Source organism: Daphnia carinata, chromosome 8 (assembly GCF_022539665.2).
Source record: "Daphnia carinata strain CSIRO-1 chromosome 8, CSIRO_AGI_Dcar_HiC_V3, whole genome shotgun sequence".
NCBI classification, from domain to species: domain Eukaryota; kingdom Metazoa; phylum Arthropoda; class Branchiopoda; order Diplostraca; family Daphniidae; genus Daphnia; species Daphnia carinata.
In genome coordinates, this window is record NC_081338.1 from 5,126,667 (window position 1) to 5,147,493 (window position 20,827).

At 46.4% G+C, this 20,827-nt stretch overlaps 2 protein-coding genes across 2 annotated transcripts; one reads left to right on the forward strand and one right to left on the reverse strand.

Annotated features, from left to right (window-relative positions):
* Positions 1–49: 49 nt before the first annotated feature.
* Positions 50–2,655, forward strand: LOC130704059 (solute carrier family 35 member G1-like). Its single transcript, XM_057525540.2, has 6 exons — positions 50–177; positions 608–791; positions 898–1,378; positions 1,460–1,672; positions 1,745–1,990; positions 2,090–2,655. The coding sequence occupies exons 3-6, from the start codon at positions 914–916 to the stop codon at positions 2,240–2,242; spliced, it is 1,077 nt and encodes a 358-aa protein (XP_057381523.1). The 5' UTR covers positions 50–177; positions 608–791; positions 898–913; the 3' UTR covers positions 2,243–2,655.
* A 1,537-nt stretch (positions 2,656–4,192) lies between these two features.
* LOC130704193 (mucin-19-like) lies at positions 4,193–12,220 on the reverse strand. Its single transcript, XM_057525660.2, has 5 exons — positions 12,160–12,220; positions 11,756–11,950; positions 8,049–11,474; positions 4,933–7,993; positions 4,193–4,753 (listed from the first exon to the last, which is right to left on the reverse strand). Exons 1-5 carry the CDS (start codon positions 12,218–12,220, stop codon positions 4,600–4,602), a joined length of 6,897 nt encoding a protein of 2,298 aa, XP_057381643.2. The 3' UTR covers positions 4,193–4,599.
* Positions 12,221–20,827: the final 8,607 nt, after the last annotated feature.

The following is a 20,827-nucleotide window of genomic DNA, read 5'->3' on the forward strand; positions in this document are numbered from 1 at the left end:
AACATTCTGCTCGCTAGATGCCGTTGAAAAAAGCAGACGACGAAGAGATATCCGGAGGAAATTAACTAGCTTATTGTAGTGGATCTGTGCGTCGTTTATGATATTCGATCAAACTTAGCGTATAATATGCGACAATTATAGGATATACGCTCTGCACTTTATTCTGGGTCAATTAAGGTACGTCAGAGTCCTTGTTGACCAGCGTTTTTCAGCGTCTATCTGTGTAAAAAGGACCCACGTTACATTGGGTTTTCCTGAACGCAAATACCGTTTCTCGTAATTATTTGCTTTAATTGTTTCAGAACTTTTTTGCTTTTTCCAATGTAGCCCTGCTTTTTAATAGAATATGTAGACATGATTTTTTTTTTTTTTTTTTTTTTTTTTTTGCCTGATTATTACGTGCATTGAGTTTGGGGATGCGTATGGAGAGAGCGAAATAACGAAATCAAAATCAACCGGCACCTCAAAAACGACATTTCCCTTTTTTTTTTTTCTTTTTTTCATAGATGTCCTCCAGCTTATCTATAAATAACATAAATTTAGTTAATAGAATAGAAGGAAATTGAAATGAAATTCTGTTTTTCTTGTTTCCGTGTTTTACGTACAGGTACAACATTTAGGAAGAAGATCAGTCTGTGAACATAGCCAACAAATGGAAGGAATGGCATCTAGTAATTGACAATGAGTATGCATTAAATCGGGACAAAAAGATGCGGCTTCTGTGGATTATCATCAGTCGATAACGCAAGTAGCTTCGTGACGTCCTTGATTCTGTATCCGACACGTCCAAGGTTACTATTCATGTGTTTCTCACGACCTGTGCTCATTTGCAAAACGTGTACCTGACGGCTTTTAGAAGACGACATGTCCATGTCTATTATTTCCATTTGATAACAGAAACGTACAGGCTGAAATGATGGCGCAGAGATTGCGGCACACTGAGATGATGGAACTGGAATCTCCCAGCGAGTCGGAGGCCAGATCCGGGCTGGAAAATGGTCCTGCAGCGACGTCACGTGCGTCGCATCGACTCATCAGCAGCATACCTCACCTGGGGATCATTATGGCTATTGCGTCGAGTTTCTTCTTTTCGCTCAGCTCTTTGATCGTCAAACTGGTACCTGATGTACATCCGGTAGCATTAGCCACTTACCGGTTCGCCGGCATCTTATTGCCAAGCATACCGATCGTTATCCGCCGATCCGAGGACCCATTCCCCAAAGGCAAACGATGGCTTCTCCTCCTCAGAGCTTTTCTCGGCACGACCAGTTTGATGAGCCAATTCTACGCTTTGCGTCACATGCCGCTGGCAGATGCTTCCGTCATCATTTTCAGTGTACCCGTCTTCGTAGCTATCTTTGCTCGGATTTTCCTCAAGGTGCGGCTTTGGTCTTTTGCATTCTTTCTAAAGAAATTCAATTGATTGTGTTTTTTTTTTTTTTGTTGGCAATTTTTTTAGGAGGAATGCGGATTGTTCCATGTCGCCAATATCATTTTGACGCTGTGCGGATGCATTTTGATAGCCAGGCCTCCCTTCCTCTTCGCTAGTATGGACGCACTACCGCTGCCAGAAGATGGTAGCGTCTACGACAACGCTTTCTGGGGAGCAGTGGCTGCTTTGTGCGGAACTCTCTTTGCTGCCAATGTCTACGTCGTCATTCGTTCTCTCAAAGTGGACATTTATTTATCTATTCTTTACACTTTTTCTTCGTCTTATTTTTAAATGGACGTTTTTACCTTGAAGGGTCTCCACTTTTCGGTGATTATGTCGTCGTTTGGCGCGTTCGCCATTCTGCAAACGTTTATGACCACTTGGGCGCTGAACGAGCTTTGTCTGCCGGCTTGCGGTCACGACCGCTACTTGATGGTTTTATTGGCCGTTTTCAGCTTCGCCGGACAGATCTTGCTGACGATGGCGCTGCAACACGAACAAGCTGGACCCGTGGCCATTGCCCGGTCGGCTGATGTTGTCTTTGCTTTCATTTGGCAGGTATGGCACCCAGCTACTAGAAACATCATAAAACTAAAAATTTAATGTCGAATTTTTATTATCATTTTTTTTTTAAATATGAAATGAAAAAAAACCAAGGTGATATTTCTGAACGAAATACCTGGCTGGATCAGCCTGATTGGCGCCCTTCTCGTCACCACTTCAGTCCTATTGACAGGAGTACGGAAATGGGTCGAGGGACTGGACAGTCATGACCCACTTCGCCAACGGCTCTGGTTTCTCCAGCGATGAATATTGTTCCATTTGCTTCGTTATTTATCTAAATCCCCAATGTTTATTTTTTTTTTCCTATTTATTTTTTCTAATTGTTGCTCTTAATTTTCTGGCCCAGTGATAGTATTATAGCATCAAGCGAAACCAAAGAAAACCGTGGCGAATGAAAACATCCGGTGCGACACAAGACAACCCAAAAAAAAAACTACCAAAATCCAGTCATCAAGTGCTGAAAAGAAAATACTCGTCTAGGGCCTTTGCCGTTCCCGTGCAATTCTTTGTGTCCACGTCTCACTTTGAACCCCTCCCCCCCCCCACACACAAACACAAACACATACCCCCCAAAAAAAGGAAAGAGAAAGTGGTTTGTAATTCACACTTTTGTAGTCATCAGTTGCCCGTGTCTTGTCTTACGTACTACTTCATAGTTCAACAAAAACTGTTCCTTTTTTTTTTTTTTTACTACTTTTGTAGAAATAAATACAAAAAAAAAATGAAACAGATGGAAGCTTTGTGAAACTAAACGAAGCACGAAGTGACGAGCGTTGGGAAGGCGCTGCGATTGGCGGAACGTACTGGCGCGACAGACGCAAGTCTAAGCACCCGTCCCATCGCCAGCGCGTTCCGGCGCGACAGACATAGTTTGTGTATAGCTGAGCGCCAGTACGTTCCGCCACGAATCTGTTGTGCCAGTACGTACCGCCAAGTTAGCAACTAAATAAATAGAGATCGTTTTGCTTCACAATGATTGTTATTGCAAGTCGGTATGAATCGACAACAAAACAAAAAAATAAAAGTACACAAAATTCAGGGAAAAAAAAAATGAGAAAAAACAAAACAAAAACGAATCGTCAAATAGAAAAAAAAGGGGGGGGGGTGGGGGAGGAAGAGATAAAAGAGTATTGTAATCACCACTAGGGACGAGCGCGGGGAGGGAGTCGTTGCATCTTTTTTGATCAGGAAATAACAAGACGCCAACACAAGAAGATGAAACATTATACACACATGTCACGTCAAAAAAAAAAAATAAAATAAAATAAAGAAAACGAAATGAACCGTCAAAGCTGAAACCGACTAAATAATAAATAATAAAGGAAGCCGAATCCTTTTTTTTGTTGTTGTTGTTTGTTTCTAACTGTGTTGTTGTTGTTGTTTGTTTCCTAACGAGTTTTCCTCCCGTTTGTTTTTTTTTTTGCTGAAAATAACTGCCGCACGGTTATGATTCCTGCAATCATTCGTTTGCCCCGTAGGAAATCGATCATTTGAATCAACTTTGTTGTTGTTGAGCAGCGTCGTCACTTTTTGTCTAATAACGAGGAAAGTTTGGGTAGAATACGAATTAAAAAAAAACAAAAAAAAACACGCAAAGAAAACCACGAAAAACACACACAGACACGGAATAAAACGCGGCTATCGATATGACATGGAAAACCCCATCACCTCAACGAAAAAAATACTACAAAAATATAGATCAACAAATTTGCCCCCCAAAGTCGAAAACCTTAATAGAATCAAACACATTTAAATCGCTTGTTTTTTCTTTCCTTTTTTTTTTTTTTTTTTTTAGTGTGTCTCTGGTTTTCAATTCGATTAAAAAACAGAACTACCTTGCGTCCACCTTTCCACCAGGGTCGGTTAAAAATTGTTCCAAAAAAAATAAGCAAAAAAACGGGAACTGAATTTGATCCTAACAGCTAAAATCTGCTAAAGAAGAACGGTTAGGTTAGTAAGGGCGTCAAGTCAATCAACCGTCTAGTGAAGAAAAGCAATTGCAAATCCCTATCGAGTTTTTTTTTTTTTTTTTTTTTTTTTTTGGTATGAATGAATAAATATAAGCACACAGGTATCGTCTAATTGGGGTTTTTTTGGGGGGGAGGGTAGGGGTCGGGAGTAATGGAACGTGATTGCATGCCGTTGTTTTTCTTTCTTTTTTTTTCTTCTTGAGCGGCCTGAAAAAAGATGAAGAAAGTGGGGAAGAACCTATTTACCATTTAAAAAAAAAAAAAAAAAAATGGGGAAAGAAAAACGCGCACACAAAAGAGCGTCAAAACAATTCACTGGCAAATCGTCATATAAAAATGGCCTTGCACTTTCGATCGCGTGCATTCACTTTCAAAAATATGTTTCGAAAAAATCGAAATCGAAAAAAAAAAACAAAAAAAAGAAGAGTCACATCAAATTCCGCAAGTGGTCGTTTTGGAAAGTCAAGGAGGGGAACGCGTGACGTGGCTGGATTGTTTGTGGCGGGAATGTTGGGTAATAAAAAAAAAATTCAAATAAAAAAAAATAAAGAGGTGGGGGGGGGGGGAGGACCATCGAGGCACAGACGCACAGAGAGAGAGAGTGAGACGCGCGAATGGGTTCCTCTCACCCCCTCAATGCCTTCTCGGTTTGCCACCGATCCAGACGAGACCGTCGGCGTCGACGTGCCGACGACGGCGTGAAGCCGCCAGCGCCATGACTTTTCTCAGCGTCGGCTCCGGTTGGCATTCGCGAGGGTCGCACTCCATCATACCGCCCTTGCCGCATCTGTTTTTTGTTTTTTTTTGTGTTTGTTTCAAAGAAAAAAAACAAAACAAAAAACAAACGAAAACAATTGAAATTACGATTACCATTTCTCATTTTTCGAAGCGAAATTGAAAGAAAAAAAAAAAAAAAAAAAAAAGAAAAGAAAAAAGGAAATAAAAAGGCAAAAAAAAAAAACTGACCGGCATTCGAGGCAAGGTCCGGATGCGGGTCCAACCAGTTCGCCAAAGCGGTAGAATTCTCCTTTGATTTCGCAACCTTCGACCTCGACCTGGTCGCCATCTTGGACGCCATCAGACAGTTCGACGTTGAATCCCTGCGGGATGCCGGCCAAGGCGCCGGCCAGGGCGGCCGGGTTGTTGCGGTGGTCGCCCGAATGCCAGGTGACGTTGTGCGTCACTTGGCGGACGGGACACTCGTAGCGCGGACAACAGAAGCCGGCGATGTTCTCCTCGAGACAGCCAGGGATGGGCGGCGGGCAGGATTGCTGGAGACAGATGATGTCGCCGCGGAAGCAGAAGCAGAAATCGCAGTGGTCGTCGCGGGGGATCTGCTGGGCAGAGACGTAGACCTTGCCGTCAAAGAGGCAGGCGCCCGGAGCAATTTCCGTCTCCTCCACGTCGGTCGGCGTGGCCGGCGAAGTGGGGCCAGACGACGTTTCCAAATTGCCGGCGTCGATGCTGCTGGAGCTCAACGGAACCTCAGAGACGGTGGCGCCAGCGCTAGCGGTGGCGGCTGTCGTGCTCGATTCGATGGGTACTGCCGGGCTGCTGCTGCTGGTGGTGGTGGTGGTGGTGACGGTGGTGGTGACGGCGGCTTCGGCTTCAACTGTGGATGAGACGGGCGCGATGTCAGGCTCGGCCGTCGTGCTGGGCTCAGCGGGGCTGAATGGGGGCCGAGTTGATCCACCGGATCCGACCGACAGCGATGGTCTGGTAGATCCGACGCTGGGAGCTTGGGTCGCTCCGCTGACGACGTCCGATTCTGATGGCGTAGGCTCGTCCGTTTCACCGGTTCCAGCAGCAACGGTTTGAGAAGCTTCGGTCGATGCGTCAACTGGAGCGGCTGAGGTCGTCGATGCGACGGATTCGCCTTCCGATGAGGACGAAACGGGAGCTGCTGGCGTCGATTCGGCAATGGGACCGGATTCTGAAGTGGCAGTAGTGGTGGGTCCTTCAGATTCCGGTGCGGATGAGGAAGCAGCTTGTGTGGTTGGCGAAGCGCTAGATTCGGCCGCCGCGGATGTCGATGCACCATCCGTGCTAGATCCTACAGATTGCGATGCGGAAGATGGATCTTCGGTGGCAGATGCGGCGTCGGAAGGAGATGACGAAGCGTCTTCAGTGGCCGCTGATTCGGACGTGGAAGAGGAAGGAGCAACTTGTTCAGTCGAAGCCGATGACACGGATGGCGTCGTTGCTTCCCATTCCGCTTCAGTGGATGGAGACAGCGTCGACGACGACGACGACGACGACGACGACGAAACACCGGAATCAACGGCAGTTGGAGAAGGAGAAGAAGAAGAAGAAGACGAAAAGTCTTGCGTCGTAGCGTCGGCAGATTGCGGTGTGGCGGCCGGCTCCGATTCACTCGATTCAGTGGATGAGGCTGGCGATGCTTCCGTCGACGAGAGGGAAGGGGCCGTGTCGGTGGTTTCGGCCGGTGCGGCCGCTTCAGGTGTCGTCGCGTCCGCCGAATCCGTGGGTGCGTCGGAAGGAGCTTGCGACGCGCTGGTAGATCCGGTCGATTCAGGGGCCGCAGTGGCGATGGCTTCCGATTCGGTTGCTGGAACTAAGGCAGATGATTCGGTCGATGAGCCGCCAACTTGGGGTGCGTCAGTCTCTTGCCATTCGCTTCCAGTCGATGGAACGACAGAACCTTCCGTCGAACTCGTTTCCGGTACGGCAGAACCTTCCGTCGAACTCGTTTCGGCAACAGCGGCGGGCACTGATTCGGTGGTTGGGCCAACTTCCTCTGATCCTTCGGGCGTCGCAGTCGAGTCTTCAGATTCAGACGACGACGTGGCCTCGGTCGATGAGGCAGTTACCCCAGCTGATGCTGATGACGACGAAGATCCATCCGATTCAGTTGCAGCAGCAGCAGCAGTCGATTCGGGCCCAGATTCAGAAACGGATTCAGCAGGTGCGGAAGAGTCGGTCGTTGCAACTGGCGAGACAGACGGCGACGCTTCCAGTTCCGATGTGCTCGTCTCTTCTTGCGGCGTTGCCACCGTCACGACAGGCACGCCACTCGATTCCGATTCAGGTGCAGCTTCAGATGCGGATTCAGTTGCAGTACCAGATTCAGATTCAGTTGCAGAACCAGATTCAGATTCAGTTGCAGAACCAGATTCAGATCCAGATTCAGATCCGGATCCTTCGATCTCACCGGAAGCAGCAGAGTCAGTCGTTTGCGGGGCGGATGTCGACGACGGGCTGGAACTGCTACTGGAAAGCGTTTCGTCATCGGCGTCGGTTGCAGGTGCGACAGAAGTCGTTCCGATGGAGGGGCCGCTCAATTCGATAGTGGGACTGGCCGTGCCGGGCGGTTGCGTTTCGATCTCAAAGTCCAACGGTTCCGTGGCCGATTGCGATTCTGTGGAAGGCGCCTCAGTAGTGCTGCTGCTGCTGCCGCTGCTGCTGCCGCTGCTGGCGGACGAGACGTCGGATCCAGCGTCGGTCGGTTCGGCCGTCGAAGACACTTGCGAGCCAGAGTCGATTTCGGATGGTGGCGTCGTTACGGACGCATCGACCGATGGGCTCGAATCGTCAGTCGACGACGGTACTTGGGCTGATTCGGTCGATTCATCGACGGCAGTGGCGTCCGTTGCGGCCGCCTCTGACCCCTCAGGTTTGTCCGACGTTTCAGATGGTGATTCGCTTCCGGTTGATGATGAAGAGCTAGTGACGTCAGCGTCAGCGTCGTCTGTGCTGGACGCCGGCGACGACTCTGTCGATGTCGTTTCCAAAGTCTCTTGGCCGGAAGAGGAGACATCCGTTTGTGATGGAGTGGCATCTGGAGAAGAGGTCGACGACGCCGACGGAGCGTCTGTAGCCGGTGCGGATTCTTCCTCGGCATCCGTGACGGCGATCGGTTGGCCAGTTGTGGTGGTGACGGTGCTAGTGGTGCCGCTGGATTCGGATTCGACTGTGCTCGTCGTATCGTCCGTTTCGGCCTCTTCTTCTTCTTCTTCTTCTTCTGGTTTGGCTGAACTGGAAACGACGCTCTCTTCCGCACCGGAACCTTCTGGCGCCGAAGTGACCTCCTGCTCCTCCTCGTTAGCAGACGATTTCAGTGCCAGCAGTGCCAGCAGTGGCAGCAGTGGCAGGCGTCGAAGAGCTGGATGCCGCCGCATCGTCTGGAATCAAAGTGGTAGGCGGCTCCGTAAGTTCTTGGCCACTGCCGTCTTCGTCGCACTCGAAATGCGGGCAGCACTTGTCCGGCGAAAAGACGGGCCTGCAGTTGGGCATGTGGTCGGGCTTCTCCTGGCACTCGACGATGACGCAGCGGATGATGGACGACTCGCACGAGCACGACTGCTGGCACGGGCTGGGCACCGGCACGTCGGCCCCATCGGCGTACGTCACGTTGTTCAACAGGCAGCTGCCCTCGCCAGGGATGGCGCTCGTGTCCGTCGAAGGCGTCGTGAACGAGTCGTCCGTCACCGTCGGCGCTTCCGTCTCTAAGGTGGAGGCGGCCGTTTGCGGCACCGTGTTGTGGCTAGAAGGCGCTGCCGTTGCGGCCGACGCTTCCGCTTCCGGTACGGACGTCGTGGCCAATGTTTCTTCAGACGTTTCTTCCTGAGGGGCCGACGTGCTTCCGCTTTCCGTCACTTGCTCCAAGTCTTCGGCATCCGTGGCGGAGGGGACTGGTGTGGCTGTGCTGCTGCTGCTGGACGCAGATTCTTCCGTGCTGCTGGACGACGGCTGTTGGCTGTCGGTGGGCACTGGAGCGCCGCTGTCGGTGGGCACTGGAGCGCCGCTGTCGGTCGACGATTCGCCGATGGGAAGGCTGGGCTCGGTGACGGGCAGCGGATCGATTTCCGTGACGTGGACGGGTTCTTCCGGTTGGCCGGTGGGTTTCTCGCTCTCTTCAGCAGCACCGGACGAGGGCGCATCCGTTACGGCAGAGTCAGTGGCTGGCGCAAGCGAAGACGATCCGGTTGCGATTTCTTGCGGGGCGTCGGTGGACGTTTCGGCGCTAGCGTCGTCCGTGCTAGGGCCGTCCGTGCTAGGGCCGTCCGTGCTAGGGCCGTCCGTGCTAGGGCCGTCCGTGCTAGGGCCGTCCGTTTCGATTTCGGAAGCCGGTGTAGTAGTAGTAGTAGTACTACTACTAATAATGCTGCTGATTCCTTCCGCACTGTCGGTGGCAGGCGTTTCTTGTTCGGTCGGCTTGGCTTCCAGTTCAGAGCTCGGCGTCGAAACGACTGGAACGGAGGGGGCATCCGTTGGCTGCTCATCTCCTCCTAGCGCTTCAGTGGCCGATGGTGGGATGGAATCCGGTCCACCAGCAATCGTCGTCGACGACGTGTGGACGTCTCCGCCTTGATCCGGCTGCTCGGTCGAAGAAGACTCGAAGGCGTCAGTCACTAGAGATTCAGGCGGCGGCGGTGTCGAGTCTGGGCCTCCTTGCGGGGAGATTGTCGGCGCCACCTCGTCGTCGTCGGTGGTGCTGCCACCATCGGTTTCGGCTTGAGGGGCGAGCGTCGTGGCGACGCTGGCGACGGAATCGGATGGGTCGGTCGTCTCCTCTGCCGATGCCGTCGATGTCGAAGGCAGTGGTGCCGGAGTGCTGCCAGTGCTGTTGGCGAAGGCATCTTCGGTGACGACGTTCTCGTCCGTCGTCTCATCATCGGTTGTTGTGGCCGGTTCGGCCGATTCGGAGGGGTCAGTCGGAGCGGGACTTTCAGACGAAACGCTTCCAGATCCTTCGACTTCGCTTTCAGATTGCGATTGCGATTCGGGGCCGGACGTGGACGACGACGACGATGAAGGGATGGCAGTGACTACGTCCTCTTCTTGCGCTTCAGTCGACGAGCTGGAGGAGGAGGAGGAGGAGGAGGACGACGACGGAGCGTCGGTGGTGGCAGGAGGGGCCGCGTCGATGGGTTCGGATGGGGCGACAGTGGCGCCATTGGTCTGCTCCAGCGGTGTCGTCTTGATGTCTTCTTCTGGGGCGATCGACGGCGCTACTGTGGCACTGCCGCCGCTGCCGCTGCTGCTGCTGCTCGATGGGTCGGCCTCTTCCGTTGCTTCGTCAACATCCGATGGAGTCGTATCTAGCGGAGCGGATGTGGCTGCTTCTTGCGAGACGGGCGGCTTGACATCTTCGGGTGCAGGTGTGGCGCTTTCTTCTTCTTCGGCAACGGATGTGGCGGATTCTTCTGAAACAGAGGCTGTAGATTCTTGCGTGGCCGACGAGACGGCTCCTTCTGTGCTGGACGAAGCCGGTCCTTCCGAGACGGAAACTGTCGGTTCTTCAGTGCTGGATGAAATGGCTCCTTCTGAGACGGAAGCAGTCGATTCTTCCGGTGATCCTTCTGGGGCGGATGCCGTCGAATCTTCCGTGGCCGACGAGACTGACGATTCTTCCGAAACGGAAGCCGTGGATTCTTGGGGTGCCGCCGACGAAACGGGTCCTTCTGAAACGGGTCCTTCTGAAACGGACGCCGTAGACGATTGGCCAACGGATGAGACGGGTGCCTCTGTGACGGACGATGCCGCTTCTTCTGAGGTAGACACGGTCGTTTCTTCTGCAACAGATGAGACTAAAGATCCTTCCGAGACGGACGACGCTGGTTCTTCAGAGGAGGCAGACGCAGTCGATTCTTCCGCGGCGGATGAGACCAAAGATCCTTCAGAAACAGGCTCTCCTGAAGCAGATGCCGATCCTTCAGAGGCAGAGACAGTCGATTCTTCCGGAACGGATGACGAACTAGCAGGAGTGGACGATGCCGTAGCTGGAGCCGATGATGCAGTAGCCGGAACAGACGACGTCGAAGAGATGGGACCGCTCTCCGTCACAGCCGAAACAGTCGTAGCGTCTTCCTCACCGTCGACGACGACGACGCCGCCGCCGCCGGGCAGAGGTGGCGGAGAGACGGCTCCGCACTCGTAGGTCGGACAGCACTGGGCCGGGTTGCTTTTCGCCACCTGCTTGCACTCGGTGGAAAAGTACTCCAGCGGATGGGCGCAATCCTGGACGGCGCAGACGATATCACCGTGCATGCAGTAGCAATAATCGCACGGGTTGGCCGACGGCACAAAGTCGCCGTCGCTGTACGACTGGCCGTCCAGCGTGCAGCCGAATTGGCCTCCGCCAGCGGGTACGGGCGTCGTCGAGCTGCTGCTGCTCGTCAAGTTGGCCGCGTCGCAGTCGTAGCGCACCGGGCAGCAGACGCCGTCCAAGAGGACTGGTGAGCATCCGTCCACTTGGAGGACGCACTCTTGCATGACGCAGGCCGTGTGGTTGCGGATGCAGTAGCAAAGGTCGCACGGCTTGCTGGGATCCGACGGCACCTGGGCGCCGTCTCCGTAGAATTTGCCGTCGATCATGCAGCCCTCGGAGTCGGGTAAATTGACGCTGCCCGATGGCGTCACCACCGTTTGCGGAGGTCGGAACGTCGTCGTCACGGTGCCTGACGTCGATGGCGATGACGGCGACGATGAGCCATCACCACCGATGGCCGGCAAGGTCATGTTCATGCTCATGATGGGCACCGGAACTATTGAAACAAGACATTTTTTTTTTTTTTTTCAGTCAAAGTCAAGATCAAGGATGTCTGCCATTTTTCAAGCTGACGTTTACATGTTGAAAAATCTAATAAAGAGGATTCTCCGTGCATGACATCATCACCTTCGGTTTCATTTTTTTTTTTTTTTTTTAAGAAAGATGGCATCTCTTTTCTTTGTTACATCTCAACAACTCAAAAAAAGATAAAAAAAAAAAAAGAAAGAAAAAAAGAAGAAAAAAATAATAATAAAAAAAAAAAAAAAAGCGCATTACGTTCGGGACAAGTAATGATGGGGCAACACTGATCGGGCCGTTTCTCGATCTGGCAGTGCTGGCCGATGGGCTTGGCAAACGGGCAGACCTTGAGGAAGCACATGAGCATCGAGTCGTGGCAGGTGCAGTTGAGGCAAGGCTCGTTCGTGATGATCCGGTCACCTTCGTTGTAGTGCTGGAACATGTAGTAACATCCTGCATGTTTTCGTTTTTTTTTGTTTTTTTTTTTTCGCATTAAAAAAAAACAAAAAAAGAAAAATAAATATTAAGATGATGGTACGAAAACGAAAACGAAAAAAAAAGGATGTGCAAAAAAGGGATGATGATGAATCATCATTTGGCACGGCAAGCGGAAAGCTTGTGATTATCGATGATGTATAGAGGCAGCAACGCCGTGTATTTACCTGATTCCGGTTCCGATTCCCATGGAGCTGCACGTACGTTTTCAATGCGAGACACATACATTTCAAAAAGAAAACGAGAAAAATATAATAGAGGCCAATTAGTCAAAAGGTGATAACATGGACTGTAAAAAAAAAACCAAAAAAAAAACCAAAAAAAAAAACCCCAAAAAAAACCGATCCGAGAGATTAAAGAGTCAATGTCTAGGTGTTGGCAATTGTGCCCAGTCATTCGAATGTGTATACAACTGGCATAGATGATGCTAAACCAACCGGCAAACACGGCTCATACGGAACGCAATTTCACTCCCTTCTTTTTTTTTTTTTATTTTAAATTTGTTTTAAAAAAATGAACAGCGGCTATAAATAATGGAATGAAAGCCTAAATCCGGGTCTGTGTAACCCACCGAGAAAAAAAAAAAAAAAAAGAAAAAAGCGAATGTTGTTCCAAACTCATTCGAAAGCGAAAACGCAGAGTGAAATCGAATCGGCCGAAATGAAAAGAAAAGAAAAAGAAAACAGAAAAAGAGAGACAGCCCTTGGCACAGTTTTCAAGCGCACACAGGAAGTGATTGGACGTGTGCCTAGCAATATAGGTCGGCACACACGTCAGCTCGAATGCCTCGCCTAATTGATTAGAGGTGAAACACCGTCAAACGCACAAATCCATTCGTTTCAGCCAGTTGGATCAGGCGTTGATCAGGCACAACACATTGTTTTTTTCTTTTCGCCATCGATTGTTTGTCAGAACGCAGACAATCGCTTTTGGATAGGGCCAGCAACACGCGTCGTTGCATAGCTGCAATGTGTTGGTTACTTTTCGATTGAATAGAAGCCGGCTGGAACGAAAATGTGCGCCGTTCGAAAATGGGCAACCGTTTAGCCGTTTCACGCTATTTGCATTCCTTTTCGTTTCGCCCGTTTAAACGTCAGCGCTATTTCCCTTTTTCTTTTTCTTTTTCTTTTTTTTTTTTTGAAAGAACGGCCATCTGGACCGTACAATGTCAATAAGGGGGAAAACACATCCGCCCACGCCCGTCTAGAAAAAAAAACAAAACAAAAACAAAAAACCTACGCGTTGTGGAGCCAAATGGCAAGCCAAAGTCTTCGTGTTGGCACGGGGATCTTCTTTGGTTTTTCAAGTTCACTTTTCCCTTTTGTTTTTTTTTTTTTGTTTTGTTTTTTTCGAAATCTGGGTGGGAATTGTTTTAGGAAGGGGCGTTTTCTAAACGTTGAAAAAGAAAAAAAAAAAAAAAAAAAGGTCTCCCGTCGTTTTGGCGGTTTTGTAAAATGTGTAATCATTTTCGTAATGATCGGGATGAGCTTTTTTTTTTTTTTTTTTTTTCTTCTCAAACGAAAAGAAAACAAAAAAAAAACAAAAACGAAAAGGAAGTTGAACTTGGTGTTGGGACCCGCCGTCTTGTGAACCATCTCAAGGGGAGGGCCACGTCTTTATGACGCTCATTTGATTGCACGTAGAGACGCAGCTCTGCTCCCTCGCCACCACCGCCGCATCGTCTTTTTCACGCGTTCACTTTGCGTGACATCAAAAGCCAACCTTTGCGTGTGTCACGCCATACCCCCAAGGTTTCCCTATCCCCCCCCCCTTTTTTTCTTTTCCCTGTGCGTGTGTTGTTTTTTTTTTTTTTGTTTTGCTGTTGTTGTTGCTGTTGTGTTTGTGTGTAATCACACGGGAAACCCAACTACACCAAAAAAAAAAACAACCAAAAAAAATGATTGGTGGGAGAAAAAAAAACAAAACAAAGAGGAACAACCAGATGTCGTTGCGGGGTGGCAATCATTTCGCCCAAAAGGTCTTTCAAAAATGATTCGATATTTATACATGTTTAAAGATAAATACGAGTCGTCATCGAATGAAATGCTACGCTTGTCCTTGTGCGTGTTCAATTAAGAAAATAGAAAGAAAAAAAAGGAACTTACCGGCAGTGACTGTGTAATGAGTGAGTCCAGCGAGGAGCATCAACGCCACCAGGGCCGCTAGTGTCGTCGTCCTTGCCGTTCCGCCTCCCTCTCGGCGAATCATCTTCCAACAGATTCTGCATTTTTCGTGAAACAACAAAAAAAAAAAAAAAAAAAAAAAGAAAAGAAAAGAAAAAAAAAAGGGCAAATTTGATTAGAAACGGAAGTTGACGTAAACAAAACAAAGATGGCGCGAGGGAATAGGCGTCTCAGCGTGAAAAAGAAGAAGATTGGCCAAGTTCAAGTTCACGCACTTCCCACACACCCATTAGCCGCAATTCTTTTCTTCTTTTTTTTTTTTCGTGGCCGTCACTTGTGTGTGAAACTTTTGCGTTTTCCTTCCGAAGTCGAGAAACAAAAAAAAAAAAATGAAGAAGAAAACTTGTTTTTTCATTCTCTCACGAAACGGAAGCAATTGCATCAACACATGAACAAAAAAAAAAAACAAAAGGTCAATTACCTTTTCACTACGAAATGATCAGCTAAAAGGAAAAAAAAAAAATAAATAAATAAACGATCGAATCTTTTTTCTTTGAAATTTTGAATTTCTTTCTTCTTTTTCTTTAAAGGAAGTTTATCACATCAACTGCTATCATCCGTTTTTTTCTTCTTCTTCTTCTTTTTTTTTTAAAGGGGGGGGGGGGGGTGTATCATTTTGATTGCCTGGCAAATGGCGATGAGCGTAAAGAAAAAAAAAAAAGGGCATTTGATGCGTGACTATCCGATCACGACATTTCCGGCTGTGCTGGACAAGAATTTTTATTCGAAAGAAAAGGGAAAACTTGAACACGTTCCAAAAAAAAAAACTCGAAAATCACATTTTTTTTTTTCTTTAAAAAAAAAAAAAAAATAAATAAATAAATAAAAAAAAGGGCTAGGGGGGGGGACGAGATGAAATGGAAAGTGCCACGTCATTTTTCCACGTCTGTTGCCCGTCGACGCCATTCAACGCCATTCAACGCCATTCAACGCCATTCAACGCCATTCAACTGGTTGAACGCATAGAAAAACGTGAAAACTGGCCGTGTCAAACGAGCACGTCAATCGGCCATGCGCGAAAAATGATCGACGTGTGCACGCGTTTCATTTTCTCCATTGGCTTATCAAATGTAGACGCTGGAACAAATCTCAATTGCCCTCCTTTTTTTTTTGTTTTTTGTGTTTTTTTACCCTGGCGCTTGTCTCTTTTTCATTCACATTTGCATGACTATATTTGTCTTTTCTCTCTTTTTTTTTTTTTTTCCCCTGGTCCAAAAATTTCACAAAAAGAAAATCAAATACAAAAAAAAAAAAGAAAAAAAGAAAAGAAAAGAAAAAAAAAAAAAAAAAAAAAAAAAAAAAGGTCCTCAAACCCGTTCGGGAGGGGACCGTTAGATTTCATTCAGGGCGACGACCAAGGGCAGACGGTAGTGAGTGCCGTTCGTTCGCCCCCACTCCTTGCATCGGCAAAGTGGTCGCGTTCAACATGGCGTTTTGATCAAAGGCGAGCAAAGAAACCCCCTCCCCCTCCTCCTTCCCGTGTCATTGGTGGCCCCTGCGCTGTTCGGAGCGAAACGTAGACGCTAAAGGTAGGTGGCCGTCCCGATACGGGCCGGCTGAAGCAATCCGTCAACTCAAACTGTAACGGTAGACTTTGCCAATTTGGGGGTGGGGAGTGAAATGACTCAAGAATTGGCTTGCGTCGCATTGCGACAACGACGAAACACGCTTGCACAGCACAGCTCGACAATGCAGTGCATAAATATGCAAAAACAAACTCGATCGCTTTGACATCATGTGAAATAAATCAAAAAAAAAAAAAAGAAAAAACCTGTTTGCGAGTTGAGGGAAGAAGGGGGGGGGGGGGGCAGGGGGGACGTTGTTTGGCGACAAGCTACTCGATTACGCGATCAACAGTGGCGCGTTTTTCTCTCGATCCTATCGTCTTTTGAAATCAACTCAAATCTATATTGACAGATATGGACATTTTGTTTTGTTTTGTTTTTTTAAGAAACAAAATCAAATGATTGACGATGCGGTTTGCAATGTTTGGCCATTTAGGGAAGAAAACACGGGCGCTAAAGGAATTGCCAGTGTCGTAAAAATAGCGTCGACTGCTGGGCCAAAAAGGAAAACTTTCATCGTGAGAAAAGGCTCGGCTATCCCGCACCTTTTCAAAAAAAAAAAAAAAAAGACGGTTGGGAAACAAATTTGTTTTTTTTTTTTTTTTTTTTTTTTTTTTTTTTTTTCGTTGGAAAAGTCCGGGCTGCGTGCACGGCGTCCTTGGGCGTCAGGCAGAGAAAAACAGAAACCGAAAAAAAAAAAAAAAAGGCAACGCACGGCCGAATGTACGCGTTCCAGTGCAGCAACAGCAGCAGCAGCAGCAGCTCGTTTGTCCAGTGTCAATGAACTTGAATTTTTTTTTTTTTTCTTCTTCTTTTCATTTTCATCGTTCGGGAGAAAAAAAAAAAAGAAAAGAAGAAAATGTTTTTTCAAGTGTCACTTGGTGTTGTGTTGGCCGTTCGGCGCCATTTCCTCTTCGAAATCAAAGAATTTTCGAAATCTTGTTAAGGTGCGCGTCTCGTCACAAATCAAAGGCGCCGTGACTTGGCGACTCTTCCTTTTTTTTTTTTTTTTTTTTCGGGGGGACGGGGGGGGGGGGGTTTGGCTTTTCATTTTTGACGCAAAAGACAATCGAACTTTTGTTTTTTGATTCTAGTCATGTTGTTAATTGACCCATTGTAGGATGACGATCTGCTTAGATACGAAAGGAAGAAGAACCGATTTGTCGTTGTGGCCGTCAAAAAAAAAAAAAAAATGGTCGCTGATCCGCTGGATGGAAATCCAAGGTCGATTGAGGACGTTTTTTTTCTTTCGTTCAAAACGTGCGGCTGGCCAGCTGGACTGGAAAAGTCATCGGACTTTTTTCTTCATATTTGCCACTGGCTGAGCATTTTTTTTTTTTTTTTTTTTATTATTAATTTTTTTTTTTTTTTTTTTTTTTTTTTTTTTTAAGTTGGCTAATAAAAAGAAAACAATATGGAACAGCAGGGGAATGCAGATTTCGCTTCTTTTTTTTTTTTTTTTTTCAAAATAAACTTCTTTTCCATATTCAACGGGTGACTTCATCGGGCCCATAGGGCGCGGTAGATCCTTAAAAATCGACTTTTTTTTTTTTTCTTTTTTTTACCTTGAATAGAGGGACGTTTCGGCCTCCCTCCCCCCCCCCCTTCCCACTCAAAACATTAAAAAAAAAAAAAAAAAAGAATTTTGTTTTCCTGTAGGTTTTCGAGTCTTTCTAGTGCCGAGTAAGAAGAGAGAGTCAAGGCCGCAGACGTGGGTCTGCAAAGTCAGTGTCGCACCATTTCTTTTTTCTTTTCAAGAAAAGAAGATGGCACATGAAAAAGGTAGGGAAAAAAAAATGGCCAAGTCGTGACAACCCGGTATTGAATCATTCCTTTTTTTTTTTTTCTTTTCCGTCACATTATTTAAATATGTCTAGCAGGTAGAATAAATATTTAAATATTGCGCGTTTTTTTTTTTTTTGCTTCTTGGCGTGGGCGAAAGATTTTTCTTTTCTTTAAAAGCTCAAAATAATAATATCGAAAACAAAAAAAAGAAAATAATTCTTCTTCTTTTTGCGTGTGTGCTAATTCCAAGGCCGTGGTGGTTAAATTCACGCCGGCCGACAAGAATAGAGACACGCAAAACGAAAGAATTGCAAAGAAAAATGCGAACAAGGAGAAACTTAAAATTAACATTCTTCTTTTTCCCAATTATTTCTTTTTGTAGAAAAAAAAAAACAAACAAAAAACAAATGAAATGATGAATGCTTAGATTATATAACAGGCAAACAAGTTGAACGCAAGAAAAAACAAAAAAAAAACAAAAAAAAGACGTGCGTTCAAGTTGCTCTGTGGCAAGTTTGATTAGCGGGACTACGGGTTGTCGTGCTATCGACGCGCCTCCGCCAAAATCAAACGCATAATTACAGAGATGCTTATCCCAACGTTTTTTTTTTTTTTTTTTTTTTTTTTTTTTTTTGCATATTCATGGCATTTGTACGTAAACTCCCCCCCCCCCCCCCCCAAAAAAAAAAAAAAAACCTGAATTTTGATAATTAGCCAAAGAAATAAAAAAGGAAAGAAACCGGATTTCGGATGGAGATTAAGGGGAAGAAGAAGAAGAAGAAGAAGAAAAAAGGCACAAAAGTTCAAAAAACTGTCGAGGGGTATGATGTGAATTAAATTTGTCTTACCTTGTCGGGTTTGAATAAAGACCTGCTTTGGATCTTTATAGTCTTCAGATAGTCTTCGTTGATTTCGTCTGGTTGGGGAGAGGGGAAGGGGGATGTTGTTCTCCTGTTGCTCCTTCCAACGAAAGCGGGAATTCAAGAGTTGATGACACTTTTGGCTGAAGAAAAGTCGGGACTCTCTTTCTTTCCTTTCACAAGACGAGACTTTTGCTGTGTCGTAGATTTTGATCGGCCAGTCGGTACAAGAGATCGAACAAACGAAAAATGTTCGCAAAGCAGAGAAATGTCGATGAGGGGAAGCGGGGGAAAAATAGGCGAGAGTTTGTTTTTTTTTCGACGTTGTTCCGGCCGATGTTGATGGAGAATTCACGCTGGTCGGCAACCGGAGATCGCCGTTAAATAGCCGCGCTCCGTCTCCCTGCCCCCTCCAAACTCTAGAAGGCAAAAGGAGGGGGGGGGGGAGAGGTGGGAGGGACTTGCGGGTATACTGGCGGGTGGTTGAAAATAAAAAAATAAATAAATGAGGCGGCGGCGGCGGCGGCGGTGGGTGGGTTGGTTGGGTTGGTTGGGTTGGTTGGGTTGGATGTCTGGAAGTCGTCGTCGATGATAATAGGCAAAAGACAATTTTTTTTTTGGGGGGGGAGAAGCCGAGCGCGTGGCACTGGTAGACACACAAGTCAAACATGTCCAGCAAAAAAATAAATAAATAAATAATAATAATAATAATAATAAGAAAAAGAAGAAGACAAAATAATTGTGTTTTGACTCGGAGAAAAAAAAAACAAAAAAAAAAAACTAACCATTGTTTCAACATTTAAATAAATGAGGGTATAAAACGATAGAAAAAAATTAAACTGGAAATATGAAATGAATCGAAAAATGGAAGGATAATTAGACAAGGCAAATGATAATTCATCAATCAAAAGCCATCGATTTTTGGCTAGTTACCTGTAAGAATGTTCAATGTTGTTATTCTTCTTGCCTTCAAACCTCCCAACTCCCCACCCCCCCTCCATCATCGGCCACCCTGTGCACCGAGTACCGAGCCACCCTTCACGGCAGAAGAACAAGAGTGAAGGAGGAGGAAAAAGGGGGCGAATGGACTGAAACTCCGCCCATGGTCGGCGCCGGGACAACCCCTTCTCAAAGCCAAGGAGAGAGGTCACATCCTTTGAACACAACCAAAAAAAAAAAAAAAAAAAAAATTTAGAAATAAGAAATGAAATCAAAATTGAACATAAAAAAAACCAAATGCAAAAGTCTTGAAAAGAAAAACGATTTCTACAATTGGCTTGATTTCGATTTATACATCCATATATATATATATCTATCTTTAAAAAAAAAAAAAGAAATCATATTTCCTAAACCGCCAAAAAAAAAAAAAAAAAAAAAAAAAAATGAAAATTGATTAAAGCGGATGGAATGAGGTGCCTTCAAACACACACGCACCTTGAAGCGAAGGAATTCAAGTAGCGGAAAAGGCCAGCAAACAGTTTTTTTTTTTTTTTTTTTTTTTTTTTTTGCCTTCTTCTTCTTCCTCCTTAGTTTCGTCTAATTCCAAAGGAAAGGAAAGGAAAAAAAAAAAAAAAAAAAAGGAGGAAAACACAATCAAAGCAAGACACGGACGTACCGCCGAGCTGATGGCCATTATTGCACTTCACCTGGTTTTCTTTTCTCGTACACTAGTGGCCCATCAAAATAAGAATGAAGGAAAAGAAAAGAAAAAATAATGCATTGCATCAGGCATCGAACGACACGGTCACCGGGCACACACCCGTCAGAAAAAAAAAAAAAAAAAAAAAAAGCCCATCCTGATTAAAGTTGAAACAAAAAAAAAAAAAGAAAGAAGAAAAAAAAAAAACTGTTGTTGTTGCACGTTTCGCCGCAAATTGAGAACATTTTGCCATGGCCGTCAATGTTTGATTCACCGCTTGCAATGATTTATGCCTTGCCACCTCATCAAACACCCAAAGGCCATTGCCGAAATTAGGACAGGTCGATCGGTCGCGATCCATCCGCACCGAAAAAAAAAACAAAAACAAAAACGTGTTGGCTCACACGCACGTACAACAAACAATTCAAGTGAAAAGAAAGACACACACAAAAGGGGGGGGTTGGATTGAACTCGAATGTTATACAACACATTTTTTTCGGGAGAAAAAAGAATTTCAAACGAAATAGACAAATGGGAAAAGACCCCCCCCCCCCATCTGCGATGAAACAGATGACAGTCGACATTCGGTAACGTCTATTCTTGTCATTGATTTAATAAAAGAAAACATTCGTTTTTCTTTGATCTCTTATCGCGAATGAGAACAAAAAAATTTGACTTCGATTTTTTGCTGTTGTGTGTGTGTGTGTGTGTGTGTGTGTGTGTGTGTGTGTGTGTGTGTGTGTGAATGACCTGATGTGTTCCAATATGGTGGCGGTCTTTTTTTTTTTGACGGAGGGGCGGGG